Source organism: Phaenicophaeus curvirostris, chromosome 24 (genome assembly GCF_032191515.1).
Source record: "Phaenicophaeus curvirostris isolate KB17595 chromosome 24, BPBGC_Pcur_1.0, whole genome shotgun sequence".
In the NCBI taxonomy this organism is placed as follows: Eukaryota; Metazoa; Chordata; class Aves; order Cuculiformes; family Cuculidae; genus Phaenicophaeus; species Phaenicophaeus curvirostris.
The window spans coordinates 395,448-411,670 of NC_091415.1; the positions used below are offsets into that span (position 1 = coordinate 395,448).

Sequence of the window (16,223 nt, forward strand, 5' to 3'; positions counted from 1 at the left end):
TTGGAAAGAATGGGATTCCCAGGTTTCTTTTTTGTTTCTTTTGTGCCTGGGTTGTTGTTTTTAATTTAGTTTTGTTAAGTTCTGCAAGTAGAGAAAATGGTTGCCCTTGAACAGCTCTGCTCTCTGTGCCTCCTTCCCACTCCAGACCGATCTCTACTCTGTCCTGTGGGTTTTTAGGGTACCAGTGATGTTACTGACAGCGAGTGAGGTGAATCAGGCTGGTGAAACTTGTTGGGTTTCTATAGTCTGCTGGAGATGGATTTGACCCTCACTTCTAGCCCATGTTACCAGGGATGGGGAGTTGCAGCTGGAAGAGTTGACCTGGAGCATGTCCATAGGATTTCTCTGTTGGGACACGGTGGTGCAGCTCAGGGAGCAACTCGTGAACCCCGGGTTTTGGAGCTCAGCGCCTGCCTGTAGGGTTCTTCCACAGGATTTTGCAGGTAGTGTGGAAAACAGGCGAAGTGGTGAGTGCGAAGGGGAGCTGCGGGTGTTCCGTACTGTGTTAGAGGCTCTCCTAGCAGCCCCGCATCCGGATTCCGAAGCCTTCTGCCCGGCAGCAAGCGCGGATGCCCTGGCGTGGCTGCTCGGCTGCTCCCCTGTGCTCACCCCTTGGGCAGTGATGCTTAAAGGCAGTAGAAGTTGGGGTTCTTGGCTCTGGTCTCCAAAGTCTGCCCACCTGGGTGGTGCCGCGTGCAGGGAAAGAGCTGGGCAGGCGGTGGCCGAGGGACGGGGCAGCTCGGCTCCGGCCACGAGGCTCCTGCCCAGCTCGGTGCTGCCCACCCTTGCAGCTTGGTGCGAGCAGGCTAGAAAGGAGGTGCCAGGTCCACAGGGTTCGGTTTGTTATTTGTCCACACTATCCGTTACGTATTAATTTCCTTTAAGGCTTGTGATGAAGTCAGTAAACCACAGGCTGCCACGAGCGCGCTCCGGGCTGGTGCTTTCCGCTGCGGCACTTGCCATGTCCCGGGCTCGGCAGCCCAGCCGCGCTCCGTCCCCAGCAGCATGGACCAGAGGGAGATTCTGCTGCAGAACCTGGAAAGGGCTCAAGGCAAGAAGCTCAATCGAGAAGAGTTTGTAGAGGAGTTTTTGGTAAGTTCTCTCAAAGCACGGCTCGGTGTTTCAGTTGATTTTAGAAGGAACCGCTCAGTCACTTCTCCTCCGACGGGGACACGATTTGCTTGTGGCAGCAGGATTTTCTATGAACTTCAGAGCAGAAGGAGGCACAGGAATTAACTGGGGTAAAGGGAATGTAAAGGCAGAGGAGTAATTTAGTACTTTGCATTCAAAGTCAAACTGTTTGCTTTTTGATTGCCCTGGCGCTTCCTGTTTTCTGCTCCGTGGATGCACTTGTCAGGACGCGATTGCGCTGCGCCTGGTAACCCAGACACGGCCCCTTCTCCCTGCCTGTGCTACACGTGTCCCTGCCAGGGATCTCCAGCTGCTACAGGAGACAGCTTTTCCTTTCTCCATCTCAGTGGAAACCCCAACCTGTCCCTGCAGCGCCCGCAGAGCCGGGACCGTCGCCCTCTCATCGCCACCTTGGCCGAAGCGTGAGGAGCAGCGGCACCGGCCGTTTTTCCAGCTGCCAGCGCTGCGACACAGAAGGACTCATGCATCCATGTGCAGCGTGCGCTCTTGCTCTGTGTCCAGCAGCACTTTTGGCCCCTCCTGGAAATTAATTTTTTGTTTCCTAAAGGCAAAATTAGCAAGAAATGCTGATGCCTCTGGCCCTCCCTGGCCCCTTGTGCAATGTCTGGCTGGTTGAGCCCCATGCCGCGCCCCGATGTGTGAGCTCTCTGACACCTCTGCATTGGTTTGGGTGGCAGGGGCTGTCTTCAACGCCGCTCCGCTCTCTCGCAGAGAACGCCGATGGCTGGCGACGGCTGCTGCTCTGTCGGCTGAAGGACGGAGGCTCTGGCAGGCTGGCTGTGCTGCTCTGAGGAGCAAAGGCATTGCCCAGCTTTAGCAGATGCAGAGAAGGGTAAAACTGGTACCTCTGCAAGATCTGAGATGTCTCAAACACCCCGATAACTGCCACCCCCGAGCGACTGCCCCGGCCAGGGGCTGCATAAGGCAGGGGGCTTGGGAAGGTGCTGGGGCTACGGAGGAGACCGCAGAGACCCAGCCTTGCAGAGACCCAGCGTTGCCGTACCGATGAAGACTGGCTCTTCAAACGCTTGGGAAAAGCTTAGTGTGTGGTTTCCAGGTGTCTGGGTTGGAGGGAAGTGATTAATCTGTGTCTGCAGTGACTGCCTGTTGTTCCATGGAACAAAACGCTGTCACAGGCTGCTGAGTTTCCCCTCCCGCGGTGCCACGCCGGGCGGGAGGCTGCCAGGCACTGCTGCAGGGCTGGCTCTACTGCAGAGATGTGCAGCCCATGTCCCAGCCGTGGTGGTGGGTAGAAGATCTTTCCAGGATGGCCTGAGGTGTCAGCCACTTTTGCAAGTGTCTTAACAGGCGATTGCAAATGCTTGCACTGCCAGACTTGGTAGGAATGCTTGGTTTGATGCTATTTCTCATTCCTCTCTTTGTGAAAACAAGCATTTGTACACGCAAATTGCAGTGGTGTTGCTGTAAGTGACAGGGTTTTTGTTTAAGTCCCCTTTTTCTGTTTGTGCAGCCTTACAGACAGAGTTTGAGCCTCGCTGCTCTTGCTTTCTCCTGTGCAGGCGTTTCCCACGCAGTTTTATGTCAGGGACAGACCAGTCAGGCGATTTGGAGCCTCAGCTATGAGCCTGGCATCAGTACCAAGTGATGCCCTGGGAGCTGGGGTTGCATTGGAACAGGGAGGCCCCTGGACGATGTTTTATGTGCCGTACGGGAGCACCAGAAGCCTCTGAGCCCCAGCCTCGTGTGGCCACTGCCTCGGCTCATGCTTTCCGTTCTTCAGAGGCCTGTGTCGGGGCTCTTGGGTGGCTTCTGTCTCTGTTCTTGCTCTGAATACCTTAAGAAAAGCCACTCAGGAAAGAATTAATATCGAGATCTTGCTTTGCGGTAGCGAATCTGGCCCTTGAGACCTTCACACATACTCTCTGGTAGGGTGTTGTGTGTAACACATCTGCTGTAATTTGTTCCATTCTTTTATCACAGAAGCTGAAAAGGCAGTCAACAAAGTACAGAGTGGATAAAATCTACCCCGCAACAGCAGCTGAGCAACCAGAGAACATCAAGAAGAACAGATACAAGGACATCTTACCCTGTAGGTTGGAAATGGCAAATGTTCCTACTCAGACGGTTTTCCCCTAGCTGGAGGCTGTTCTCGTCCTCTGGTATCTGCCTGCGCGGCTGCTTGGTGCGAGCGCTCCGCTGGCTGCCCTTGAGCCCTGCTGCTCAGAGTTAGGGCTTTGCCTTTGTTGCAGTGCATGCTCTGGAAGACTTTGGCATGCATTTTCTATGAACAGCAGAACTTCTGTTCAGTAAGAAACATCCTTTAAGGATTAGCCTTGCAAACTTTCTGGGTAGGTGCACCTGCTTGTTTTCCAAGAGAACGGGTTTGGACAAAGGTGACTCTGCCATGTACAAAGCATGCTACAGGCAAAAACTGTTGTGGTGCAGTGGTCCTCAAAAGGATAGTCTGCCACAGGATCAGAGCAGAACATCCCTTCCATCCATTCAAGCTCAAAAAACTCCTAATCTAGCCCCACAGACCTGATTTGAGCTCATAAGATGGAGTGCGTGCTTGATGGCCAGAGGATGTTGGCCTCGCACTGGGTAGCGGCAGCGTCTGCAGCTCTTGCCCAAGCCCTCCTCATGCTCTGGACCAGGGCTGGCCTGCCTGCTGCTCGCGTGCAGGCAACAGCGATTCCATGCAGGGACATTGGTGGGTGCAGGAGGAAGCGTTAGCTGCTCGCCCAGCCACTCCTCTGCTCTGGGGTGCGAGCTCTGGGGCACGTGCTATTGCAAAGCGCCTCGTGCTGCAGCCCAGGGAGCTCAGCTACCAAGGAAGACAAACCGTTGCTTCTTCTTTTGTGCCTGCAGTTGACCACAGCAGAGTGGAGCTGTCCCTGATTACATCGGATGCAGATTCTGATTACATCAATGCCAACTTCATCAAGGTATTGCTTTTTTCATGGCGTTTTGCCCTGCAAAGGCGTTCGCTGTGGTGCTGCCTGGTTGTGTTGTGCCAGGAGGAGCTGGTCCTGGGGCTCTGGTGATAGGACCGTGCGGGAGGTTCTGGGCTGTGCTCGGGAATAACCAATGTAAAGAAGACGTGTACAGTCAGGGAGCCTCCCAAACCACCCCGTGCGGCACAGAGGCACCAGGCTACGAGGCGAGGGACACGCGCTCGTGTTGGGGTGTGTGGTGGAACAACGTGTGGCTCACAGCCCTGGCTTCCTGGTCCGTGCGACTGCCTCTGGTGGGTTGGTGCAAAATCACCCCTGGCCACAATCACCTCGCCTGAAACTAGTGCAGAGGCAGGAAGCCTTGCACTCAGCACAACCGAGACCCGCTGCAGTGGTGAGCAACAGCACGGGTCAGCGCAGAGAGAGGGTTTCCTTTGTTCCCCACCACAGTGACCGAGAGCTCTGTCGTAGCCTGCCCGCAGCAGGACGGACCTTCGCAAGGGGGTCACGGCTCATTCTTTGCCCAGCAGCACAGATGTGCTGAGCCACGCACTGTGGAGCTGCATCAGCTCTTGTGGCATCACCTCCTCGGTCCCAAACGCACTGCGGGAGCTGGTGGCCTCTGGGAGCAGCTCCTTGGGGTGGGTCTCTCTCTGGGAGGTTTGCACATCATTGGTTTCTAGTTGCTTAACTTAACACGGGTGCCTAAAATTTAAGTATATAAAAGCCCTTTTAAAGTCTTAATGGGCTCCTTGTATAGAAGTAAGGTTCGGCAAGAGGAATGACTTTATTTCTGTCAGTGAACTGTGCAAATATGTCTCCAAGTCTGATTTGAATGCCATTTCAGGGTGTCTATGGGCCAAAGGCATACATTGCAACCCAAGGTCCTCTCCCCACCACTGTCATTGACTTCTGGAGGATGATTTGGGAGTATAAGGTCCTGGTAAGGTGCACATTTACATGCCTTTTTTTCGTTCTGAAAGAAAACTTGTCCGTACAGCCCCCCAGCAGTCCTTGTTGACTGAGCAGAGAGTGGGAGCCTCAGGTTTTTACCCTAGAAGTCGTGTGTGCTCCTCATTCTTCCCGTGAGCCTCCTCCACACTCGTGCCCAGGCACATGTGTTCTTGTGGTTGTCTCTGGGCTCCGAGTGGGAAAGGTTCTCGTGCCTGCGCAGCGGGTGACGTCCTGGGTTTGGTTTGTCTGCTGATGTGAGACACGGGAGAAGGCAGCTCACAGAACCCCCCACAAGCACCCATAAGCGATGAGTTTGAGTTTGCTGCCTGTGTCCAGACTTCTCTATTAAACCTTCTTTCTGCAGGTTTTGGTCATGGCTTGCATGGAGTTTGAGATGGGGAAGGTGAGTAACGAACACATCAGATACATCCTCCGCGGTGGCGGTGCCCAGGCAGGGCGGGGAGGTGCGGGTCGTTATTAAATTACATCAGCGACAGAGAGTTTCTATTTGGTACGAACAGTTTGCCGAGTCTCCATCTGGAGATTCTTAAACGATTTCCAGTAGCGTAGATAAGGCTCTCTGGAAGGGAGAACCCAGCAGCGATGTCTCCAGGGAAGGAGAGGGTGGAACAGGGCCTCCTCCCAGCGTGTTTTCTCCCGCTGAGTGAGACAGGAGCTGGTGTGGATGGGCTGGTGATGAGTACCCGAACGTGTCCTGCCTCTCCCAACAGAAGAAGTGTGAGCGGTACTGGGTGGAGGCGGGCGGCTCTCCCCTGCACTGCGGCCCCTTCTCCATTGCCTGGGTGAGTACGGCTGTGGCGAGCACCACGTCGCATCATGTGCGCGGGAAACTCCTGCCACCCGCAGAAAGTGTGACTCTAACTTCTTCTTCTGCAGGAAGCCGAAGAGATGAAAACCGAGTTTGTGATCAGGACTTTAAAGGTGACCCTGAACGAGGTAAGCAGGAAAGATCGAGGCAAGAAATGCATCTCAGCTGGCTTAGTGTATAAATAATGTATTGAACCACGGCACGCTTTGTGCAGAAAATTAGATTTGACAGCAGCCAAAGGAACAAATAAAGTGAAAAGTTTATTAACTCAGCCCTCAGTTTCTGATGCTGTTTGCCAACTGTGGCAAATCGGACCAGCCAGCAGGTAACAGAAAGAATGTCCGCGCTGCTTTTGTAGCCGCAGCAGCTACAAACCGCACCTCTGACCTCTGCCTGCGGGTGTAGAAGGGGCCTGGAGATGCCTGCAGCACACCAGCCACCCCTTCCCACGCCGACATCCCAGCCCGTGCCCGGCTGCATCCTCTGGGAGGCACAGGCCAGCCCCGGACCCTGACAGTGCTCTCCCCGTCTTGTAGGAAACCCGCACCGTCCACCAGTTCCACTATAGAAACTGGCCAGACCACGACATCCCCTCGTCCATTGACCCCATCCTGGAGCTCATCAGTGAGATTCGCTGCTACCAGCTGGACGACAGCGTCCCCATCTGTGTCCACTGCAGGTGAGTGAGCGGGTCACCGCGGGGAAGGCTTCTTGGGTAGCAAGTCCTAAGGACAAAGGTGTCCTCTGAGGAGCCGGCACGGCTGAGCGTTAGGAAAGGAGATGAGCGGCAGCAGGCCAGTGACAGCACAACCAGTTAGGAGACCTCCGGCACCAGGCATGTCCACGCTGGGCTGGTCACCACAGGAGAACCAGGGACTGCGGGCAGGAGCTCAAGGTGTGCCCTCCACCTGCAGCACAGCCCGGGCAGGTGGAGACTCGCGTGGGGCAGGAGAAGCTGCAGCAGGAGGCCACAGTGCGGGTTTGCACCCTCCACAGTGCGGGATGGAAGGGTCTGCAGGTCTTTTTCAAATATCCTTGTTGCAAAATGCAGCGTGCCCATCCTCTGGCCTCTGCCAACATCTCTGCTGGGACTGTCATTGCAGTGCCGGCTGCGGGAGGACCGGGGTCATCTGTGCAGTCGACTACACCCAGAAGCTGCTGAGGGATGGGGTGAGTGTCGGCCTCGTCTGCCTCTTGGAATGGCCCCTGCAGGCAGCACCGCTGCGTCTCTTGTCTCTCCCTCACGTCTCTCCCTCATTCCCCCTTTCACCTCCACCGAATGCACACAGATGGATTTTGGAAGGCAAAATTCCTGCAAGAGCAGGCCTGGATTGCAGACCATGCTCTAAACAGTGTCACAACTTGGAAGCTGCTTGGAATTAGACCTGCCCGTAATTTTTCATCTTTTCTCTTTCTTGCAAGATTGTTCCAGTGAACTTCAGCATCTTCAATCTGATGCAGGAGATGCGCACACAGAGGCCATCCCTGGTGCAGACCAAGGTATGTCTGGGGTATCGTCCCCATCCTAGGGACTCAGCTTCTCTCCAGGAGAGGCCGCAGGTAGAAAGCAGAGAGCAGCTGTGCTGCTGGGAACTGGGGCTGTGGATGGTCTGCAAAGTCCCCGTTTTGCACAGAAGAGTCATTTTGCAGAAGTGGATTTGGTGGCTGGCCACGTCCTTGCAGACAGCTGGAATAGCTTAGTGCTTGCAGCCTGATTTATCGAATATTCACCCTGTGAAGCAAGGGACTGTCCAGGAAACAGAGTGGGAACTCTTCTCAGCCGAGATACGCTGAAGAGGAAGCTCAATGCAGAACAGCATTGTTTGTGCACCCAACCCCCCCACCCCAGACGCTGCAGTCTGAGCCCTCTTAAAGCTGTGGCTTCTACCTCTTCTGAGAACTCACCCTGCCCCGGGACACGAAAGTGGCAGCTTCTCCTGGGGGGTTGACGCTGGTCGGGGTCGGAGGCGAACGTTTCCCACTGCAGGTGCTGGCTCTCACAGCTGTGTTTTCTCTCTGGATCGCAGGAGCAGTATGAACTGGTTTACGATGCGGTGATCGAGCTCTTCCAGAGGCAAATTAAAGCACTTGACGCCCAGGAGGATTCTGCTGCTTCACAGGTAAGTCCCCAGGATAAACACACTGCCTCTCCCAGCCTTGGGCATGTCGGCTCTAACCCAGATTCCTCCTGCAGAGGTCTCCTCTGCAGATCAGGGATGAATCATCATGTTTTCCACTACCTTTTATGCCCAAACTGCTCAAGTCAACCCACCAGAATACAGCTGCTTCACTGAACGTGCAATGCTTATCACAGGATTCCAAGAACTAAATTTCCTTTTGCCTCAAACCCATTTTCTGTACACTTCTATAATTTTTTAAGGTAAGGATTGAATAGAAAAAGCACCAACTTTCTCCATTCATGGCTGATTTCCATGTGGATGTGCCAGTGAAACTTTTCTTCACGAGGTGCTCGCCAGCAGCAGGGTGACTTTCAGCCCAGTTCAGGACGCGGGGGCGCAGCAGGCGGTGTGGCTAAAGGCGTCCATCGGTGGCACGCTGTGTCCTGGAGGGGCAGTGAGCGTTACAGCCCACCTGTGGGAGAGCAGGCTAAAATAGCTCGTGAAAAAACACATCCAGCTCATTCAAACCTGATACACCTCCAAAGAAAAATGATGTGGTCCAGGTATGATGTTGCCTATAAACAGGAACATCCTAAAAACCCTGGTTCAGATTTTCTTTGTTCTTGCTGTGCTTCTGTGCCTGCTGGCACGAACCACACTGCGCTCCCGTAGCTGTCTGCAGGCTGGCTGAAGGAAATGCTTTGTGGTTCTTAGGCAGAGGGTGAAAAGTGGCAGTTAGCTTATTGTGACAGACACTTTCGTCTAAAGAATTGGGAACAGCATCCTGCAGTGGGGCTCACACCTCAGTCTTGCCATGAGATTTGCAGGATGTTCCAAGCCAGAGCTGAGCCGGCCAGAACCTCTTTCTGTGCGTGGTGGAGCATGGGAGATGCCAGACTCAGTTGACAGAAAGTGCAGGAAACGGTTCAAGCCCGGATGTGGTTTTGTAGCTCCTGGCCAGACCTCTTGCCTGCCTACACCTTGCTGCTCTCTGAGAGCCCTCTGCAGAGCAGGGGTGGTCGCACGCTGTGGCGTCATGCACGGATGCTGAGCACCCGCGCAGGGTCCTGGAGGCAGAGGTGCCCATGCAGGCTGCGCTGCAGGTGTCCAGGCAGCTGGGTGGCTGCGCTGCTTGCTGTGCTCTCGTTTCAAAAACGTGCTGAAGGGAATTGCTCTTTGAGAGGCTCTGTCCTCAGTTTTCCGCTTTGACTTGGTGTTTTCTAGTTGGTGTGTGTAATTTCCAAACTGCATTAATAATTAAAGGCAGCTGGCACACATTCCATCTCCTGAAATAGCATGTTTGTGTTCTTTGTGTTCTTCCTCCTCACTCGTATTTTCTCCCTTTTCTCTCCCTAGGCACAGACAAGGCATCCTGTAGCCAAGCCACTGCCACCTCCCGTGGAAGATCTTTATTCTCTGAGGTTACTGACTTGGTAAGGCCACAGCACGAGTACCCCAGGCTGGTATTTTCAGCCACCCATACAATTCACGGAGGGGCATATTTTCACGCATACTTTGTGACACAGTTCTGCTGGAATGTTGTGTTTCAGCTGTCGGCAGGATCCACAGTCTCCTGTGTGTCCCGTTTTGATGTTCCTGTTCGTTCCTAATGTAATTCCTGCTCTTCTTACTGACTGGCTTTGAGCCCCATAAAGTGGCTTCCTCTGTTCACCATTTAATGGTGTTCAAATGGGGCACCAGTGTGCACGGTCCTGTCCCATGTGCCTTCCTTGAAGCTGCACTGAGCTCTGTTCCTGGATCTGCTCTTAGGAGCAACGTTGTGGGGCCTCAGTAGTAGGCTAACAGAGATTGCCAAGTGCTAGATGGTTTTGAATTCACATCATGGTGCTTTATTGCAGCTCGGAGCAAGAGGAGCACGATGTACATCAGTGTTTTCCTCCAGTGGCACAAAGCAAAGCCCCCCTGGCACCGTCCTCTGCCCCAGGAGCGCACGGCAGCTCTGGAGGCAGGGTCCCTCCCATCAGACAGGCCGTCTCCTTCGGCATGTTGAACTTTGCTGGCTGTAGGACAGCAGCTGCAGCTGAGAAGTGGGGTGCTAGGGATGCTCTCCAGAAGCACCACAGCTTGGAGCTCAACAGCATCACTCCCGAGCAGCTGCTCCTGAACCTGGATCTGAAGGGTGCTGGCAGGAGGGGACCTCATGGCAGAGCACCCCTGACTCGGACTGCATCGACCCCGTTTGTGCTGGCGCAGCAAGGAGAAGGCTGGGAATGGGATGGAGAGGACACAAAACCTGTCTTGAGTGCACAGTTGCCAAATGCCTGTTACTTGAGCTCTCAAGTGAAGAAGCCAGATGCATTCTCCCTTGTTGAACTCAACCACTCAAGACAAGATGCAGATGGCCCCCCAAGCCACAGGAACCGTGGGCTGTGTCCTGTCCCTTACTTCTGCTCAGCAGAAGACCCCTACTTCTCTTCACTCTCGCCAGACGACCCCGCATCCCCTGAGTTTGACAAGTGCTTTGTGGAGGGGCAGGATGCTCTTCTCCCATCTCGTGCTGTGGGAGCCCCGCTGCAGCCTGCCACCACCAGCTCCCCACCACCCCAGCCCATGCTCCCCCTCACTCCCCCGCTGACCGACGCCGGGAGATCTGCCTCGAGTAAGTGGTGCAGCCAGGCTGGGGCTCGGGGGCTGCGGTGTGCTGGGGAGAGGGTGAGTGGTGGCTGTAGCTGCTCCCGTGGGAGCTGAGGGAGCAATTGGTTCCGTCCTCGCACTCGTGGCATCCTGCTTTAAGTTTTTCCTGCAGCTTTGGTGTTTGCTCAGTTTTGTCCTGCTTGGGCCCATCTGCATTCTGTGTCCCAGAGCTGTGCTCGTTATGGGGATATCAGAGCCTGGGGAAGCGATGGGGGTGGCAGCACCGGCCAAGCAGCAATGGTACCACCAGCTGCCAGCCTGGCTGGGTGCTGGGGATGCACTCACCATTTCCCTCGTGCAGCAGGAATTCTGCTGCCAACACTGCTGGAATCCTGCTCTTGGGGCCATGTAGCTAGTGCCAGGGGAACTGGTCCTGATGACTATCAGGATTTTTAAGGACAGCTTAGAGGTGTCTCACCATCACCCCTGGTGCACGGCTGGGCTGGAGCTCTCAGGGTCTCGACAAGGGTCTGTGGGTCTCCCGCCAGGCTGTGCCGTGCGGGTAACCCTGCCTCCCCGACCAGGCGCCCCGCCACAGCCAGACGATGACGATCCTCCACCCCTGCCCAAGCGAACCCCTGAGTCCTTCATCGTGGCCACTGACCCTGGTAAGTGCATTTCACAGCACAGGGGCTGAGAGCAGCTCCGAGGGCTCTTCCCACGTCTGTGCGGTACCACAGCAGCCGGCAGCGCCTCGGCTCTGGCTGCCTGTGATGAGAAATAACCTGTCTGGTGTTCGACTGTTTCCAGGACAATTTCCTCTGGCCACTTCTAATTTTCAGCTTCCAGGCAGAAACAGAAATATCGGAACCTCTTTGGAGTGGAGTGGGGAGTCTCACTCGGAGATGTTTACTGATGCCGTGAGACTGAGATTATGTAAGGTGAGTGGCCTTTTATCTCTTCTTCAGCACTATGACCAGTTTCCTTACTGTGTTTCTTTCTCTGTGAGAAAGACTCTGGGTACTTCCCATAAACTATTTCAGGGTTCAGGACTGGGAGGAAGATGTGGTCTTGCTCAGGCTCCTCCTTACCCACATCTACTTTGCTCCCAACATTACTTTTTTGGGTCCTAAATCCCATGCAAGGTAGTACAAATATCATTCCTATTTTAGAGAAGGGTAGTGAAGGCAGGGAGTTAGTTGCTGCAGAACAGGCAGGAGCTGAACACAACGTAAGCATCTCTTGATCATCCCACAGCTGAACTCCAGCTTTGCAAAGTGAAACAATGAGGCGTGGGTCAGTCTCCCATGACATGAGCAAGGGGACATGCGTGGGAGGGTGTCTGCATGCAGCATCGGTTCCTCCTCTCCTTTGGCTTCCTTCTGAGTGTGAGAACAACGTTTGGTTGTGGGTATTTCAAACACCTTCCTTGTTTTTTTGTTTTTAGAGTGTGAAGCTTCAGAGCCCGCAAACAGGTATGAGTTTAATGCCGGGATAAACTCTTTGGGGATCAGACCTGCCTTTCCTGAAGCTGCTTTACCATATTCAGTCAATGTCTTCAGGACTTGAGCTCAGCCTAACAGAAATTGCGTGTTGATGCATAGTTCTGCCACCGAACAGCTCTGAACAGAACCAGACAGCTCTGCAGCCAAGCGGAGCAGCAGTTCTGTATTTCCCAACCAGCTCCTGCCTCACCCTGTACGTGGTGATGTCCCCCAGAGCATCCTCGGGCTGGGGGCTGTCACATCCTTGCTGCACGGTCTGCGTTCCCTTTGAGACAGCTGAGATACCCTGATTAGAGCGCTGCAGACCTCTCGGTGAACTGAGATAGAGATATGTTTTTTTAAAGCTAAGTAACCAACTCTTTCATCTGTGCTTTCTTAGAGGCAGCCCAGGATTGCTCCGACTCCCCTCCTCCGCTTCCTGTAAGAACCCCAGAGTCATTTGTTCTCGCTGATGCAGCAAGTGAGTGATGAGTTACTTTCTTGGTGTGTAACTGAGATTTTATACTTACACCTAAACCTGCTGAGGGCCAAGGAGATTGAAGCTCCCTTGTTCAAAGCTTTACCAGTGGTGGGGCTTCAGGGCGTCACCGCAGGAGAGTTCAGTAGACACCCAGAAAGTAAACACAACTGGGGACCTGCCAACAATTTCTAGAACTGCTGCACTAGAGGAAAGGAAAAACAATGGCAAAGCACTTGGGAAAAAAGCAGGAGAGATCTTGAATGAGCACTGACTCTCTTATGGTGTGTGTTCCCAGGACTGCAGCCTGCCACAAGAAATTCTGCAGGCTCAGAGAACAATGCTCCAGAAACATCATTGAAAGAGACAACAAAATGCTTCAGGAGAAGCAAGGTGAGGGAAACAATTCAAAACAAAAGCTATTGACAAGAGATCGGGTGAGGAGAGGAGCTCCTTTCTGCTACAGCTATTGCTCCTTTCTCACTGCCAGCCCTGTGAAAATTCCTGAGCCTAGTCATACTTAGGGCAAGGAAACGAGAGTATTGTAAGTGTTCTGCTGTCGAACCACATCGGCTACCAGGTGCACACTTCTAATGAGATGTGACCTATTGCTATTTATTAGTAAATCCCCTTTATCACAGTACTTGATCTACTGCTTCCACATTTTTTCCCAACAGTCCTACTTTTTCTTTTTTTTTTTTTTGTTTCCCTACAGAGCTTGAAAATCTTGAAGAATGTGAGAAACAGTAAGTTTTTAGGCTACCGTGCACCTCTCTGATGGCTTTAAGCGTGTATATAAATGGGTGGGATTGAATTTTCAAGACCCAGACCTTGTTAAATGTGAAGCGCCCTGCTTGCCTGCCCACTTTGGGAGTATCACCAGGATGCTGCAGTGCCCTTGTAGTGCCCTTTGGGTGTCTTGGGGACAGCTCTGGCGTGCCCAGATCACCAAGTTTTCCAGGTCATTCAAACCAGTGTTGGGGTATAAATGCTCTAAAATGGGGGAGAGGGCCACTGCAGGGAACGAGCCCCATCCCAGATTCTATTTGGAGTGCAAATACAGAGTTCCTCATTAGATTGCTTTCATTGTAGAATTAAAATGCTTATCTGGAAAAGAGGACTGCTAAGACCTGTTCAGAGCACTTCTAAGCAAACATTTCCCAGCAGATTGCGCCACAGTAGTGTACTCACTCCCTGCTCCGTCCTTAGGGCTTTGTGGCATTTGAGCTCTGCTGGAGTGGGAATTAGCGAACTTTATCTGTGTGGAAACATCCCCGGTGCCCAGCATCCCTGTGCACGTGGCAGTACCTGCTTCCCCACTGCTGTGCCCGAGCCCAGCTCCACATGGAATTACCGCAGTGACTAAACACTCATTGTTTATTTCTAGGCATCTCCAGCCCATTTGCACTGACAAAGCCATCGGAACCGGCCCCATCAAACCATCACAGGTCTTTTCTGAGTTTTGGTATGTATTCCTCTTTGTGTTTCAACATAGGAAGTGCCTGAGTCTGGGAGACTGAACACAGGGACCAGGCTGAATGCTAACAAACTGCACACAGTACAGATCACGTTTACTGTTTTTTACACATTTACAATGTCATCCACTTAAAAACCAGGTGGGAGTGGAAAACACAAACCATGAAACCTGCTCTGATGAACACTTCTCCATGCGGGAGGAGTCTGAGCATGTTTGCCTTTCCTGTGTCTGAAATTACAAGTATTTTCAAATACTATATTATCTTAAGGAATTATGTAATCAACACGTACAACATACAGAATTTGTTGCATTAAAAAAAATAATTTCTTCATAGGCTTTGCAAATCGATTTTCAAAACCCAAAGGACCAAGAAATCCACCACCAGCAGCCTGGAATGTTTAGATACCTCCTATAGATTTGGCATTACAGATTTGTAAAGTCCTTCTGATACGCCTTGAGTGCTAATTCCAGTTTTCTATCAAAATAAACACATCAAAGGCTGTTGCACAGTATTTGCAGCTCAGGCACCACTTGCACATTCTCCTTCAACTAAAGTTCTAAGGTAAAGAAGACGACAAAAGTACCAGGAACACCTTTGTTTAATTTACAACAGGACATGAACTAACACAGGGAACAGACATTTTATCCCAAGGAGGGACACATTTTTATTGTATTTTGGAACTTACTCACTTTAAAAGGATGGATTTGAGCTCTCTGAAACAAAGCAGTGCACACTGGTGGCAGGATCCAGCAAAGACTCTTGAGTGATGTGGAGCAGAGCAAAGCTGAACAAGATTCTGTGCAACCTCACTCACCTGTTCAGGTATGCCATAATCAGAGACTCGCACCTCCTCAAATGTTTACATTACTTGGACTGAAAGAGAATCAGCATCTCAGATTGCAGAATTAACATTTCTCTAAGTATTTTTCCATCTGACTGAATCAGATAACTTCTCTGGATTTTTGGACAATAAGACCAAGATGCTGACTGGCCACACAGGAACTGAACTGCTGTAACAGGCCGCAGAACGAGCTGACCCAGCTGCCCTCACCATCTGAATAAAACCAAACAAAACCAAAACACCAGGACAGCAAGCAGATTTTTACCGTGCTTGTAAAGCAATGCTGGTTGTAAGGCTTTATGATTTCAGATGGCTATGTCGGAAGAGGAGATTCCTAACCAGATTCCAGTGCTATTTGTATCCTCAGTGTGGGTGGATAAAGACAATGGAAACTGCTGTATGTGAGTATTTTCCTGCAGAGAGAGAAAAAAACAAAATGGGGTTTGGCGACTTGGTTGAGAAAGGAATCTACTGACAACTGGAACAGAGCTCAAGCTGCTCTAAAGCCACTGGTGCTGGTGCAGCCCAGAGGCGCCTGCCTTGGTTTCCACTTACATCGACTGTTCTCTCAAGCACAGAGCCCAACAACAGCCCTCACCCTGTTTACAGTCCTGCTGCCGATGTTTCTGTGTTATACCCACGTATCAGTCAGCGAAGCCACCCAGACGGCTGCTGCTTGAGCGTGAGGGGCTGGCGTTGGGGCTGAGCGGCTGCCGCCAGGTCACCAACAGCGATGCCAGCCCACGGGGACTTTACCCCACTGTTGCTCGAAAAGCCGTTTGGCAGCAGGCTGCTATCAATAGAGCAGTTTATGATGTGTGAGAAATGCTGTAGAAATAAAGTGTATTTACTGGTGTGCACCCCTGTTGTACCGGTGGCTCCGCTCAAGGATGGTTGGTCCTGAAGCTGCTGTGGGACCGGCTGGCGGCAGGCGAGGACCCGTGCAGCTTTGCAGCCACCTCGCCATGACGCAGGATCCCCACAACGATGCAGCTGCCCTGCAATGACGCAGAGGTCCCGCGATGATGCAGCCACCGCACAGTGACACAGACGGCCCATGGGGATGCTGCAGTGGCTCCACATTGACCCCAGTGCTTCCCTCAACACAGGAAAGACATGGAGCAGTTGGAGGGAGTCCAGAGGAGGCCACGGAGATGATCTGAGGGCTGGAGCATCTCCCTTATGAGGACAGGCTGAGAGAGCTGGGGTTGTCCAGTCTGGAAAAGACTCCGGGGAGACCTTACAGCAGCTTCCAGTACTGAAAGGGCTCCAGGAGAGCTGGGGAGGGGCTCTTGGTCAGGGAGGACAGGAATGGTTTCGAGCTGAGAGAGGGGAGATGGAGATGAGACCTTAGGGAGAAATGTTCCCCTGTGAGGG

General features: G+C 52.7%; 1 protein-coding gene across 1 annotated transcript; it reads left to right on the plus strand.

Annotated features, from left to right (window-relative positions):
* Nucleotides 1-905: 905 nt before the first annotated feature.
* On the plus strand, nucleotides 906-15,694 carry PTPN22 (protein tyrosine phosphatase non-receptor type 22). The gene is made up of 21 exons (XM_069875882.1): nucleotides 906-1,092; nucleotides 3,094-3,202; nucleotides 3,982-4,058; nucleotides 4,915-5,010; nucleotides 5,386-5,424; nucleotides 5,753-5,824; nucleotides 5,919-5,978; nucleotides 6,387-6,529; nucleotides 6,954-7,020; nucleotides 7,273-7,350; nucleotides 7,878-7,970; nucleotides 9,327-9,403; nucleotides 9,830-10,590; nucleotides 11,150-11,233; nucleotides 11,376-11,506; nucleotides 12,013-12,040; nucleotides 12,450-12,530; nucleotides 12,826-12,920; nucleotides 13,243-13,273; nucleotides 13,915-13,992; nucleotides 14,339-15,694. Exons 1-21 carry the CDS (start codon nucleotides 1,006-1,008, stop codon nucleotides 14,404-14,406), a joined length of 2,355 nt encoding a protein of 784 aa, XP_069731983.1. The 5' UTR covers nucleotides 906-1,005; the 3' UTR covers nucleotides 14,407-15,694.
* The last annotated feature ends 529 nt before the right edge of the window (nucleotides 15,695-16,223 follow it).

Excerpts from the sequence above, each read along its gene's own strand:
- PTPN22 (XM_069875882.1), top strand. The coding sequence starts at position 1,006 with ATGGACCAGAGGGAGATTCTGCTGCAGAACCTGGAAAGGGCTCAAGGC. Across the intron at positions 5,979-6,386 it reads TAAAGGTGACCCTGAACGAG|GAAACCCGCACCGTCCACCA; the intron begins GTAAGCAGGAAA and ends CCCGTCTTGTAG. Across the intron at positions 13,274-13,914 it reads CTTGAAGAATGTGAGAAACA|GCATCTCCAGCCCATTTGCA; the intron begins GTAAGTTTTTAG and ends GTTTATTTCTAG.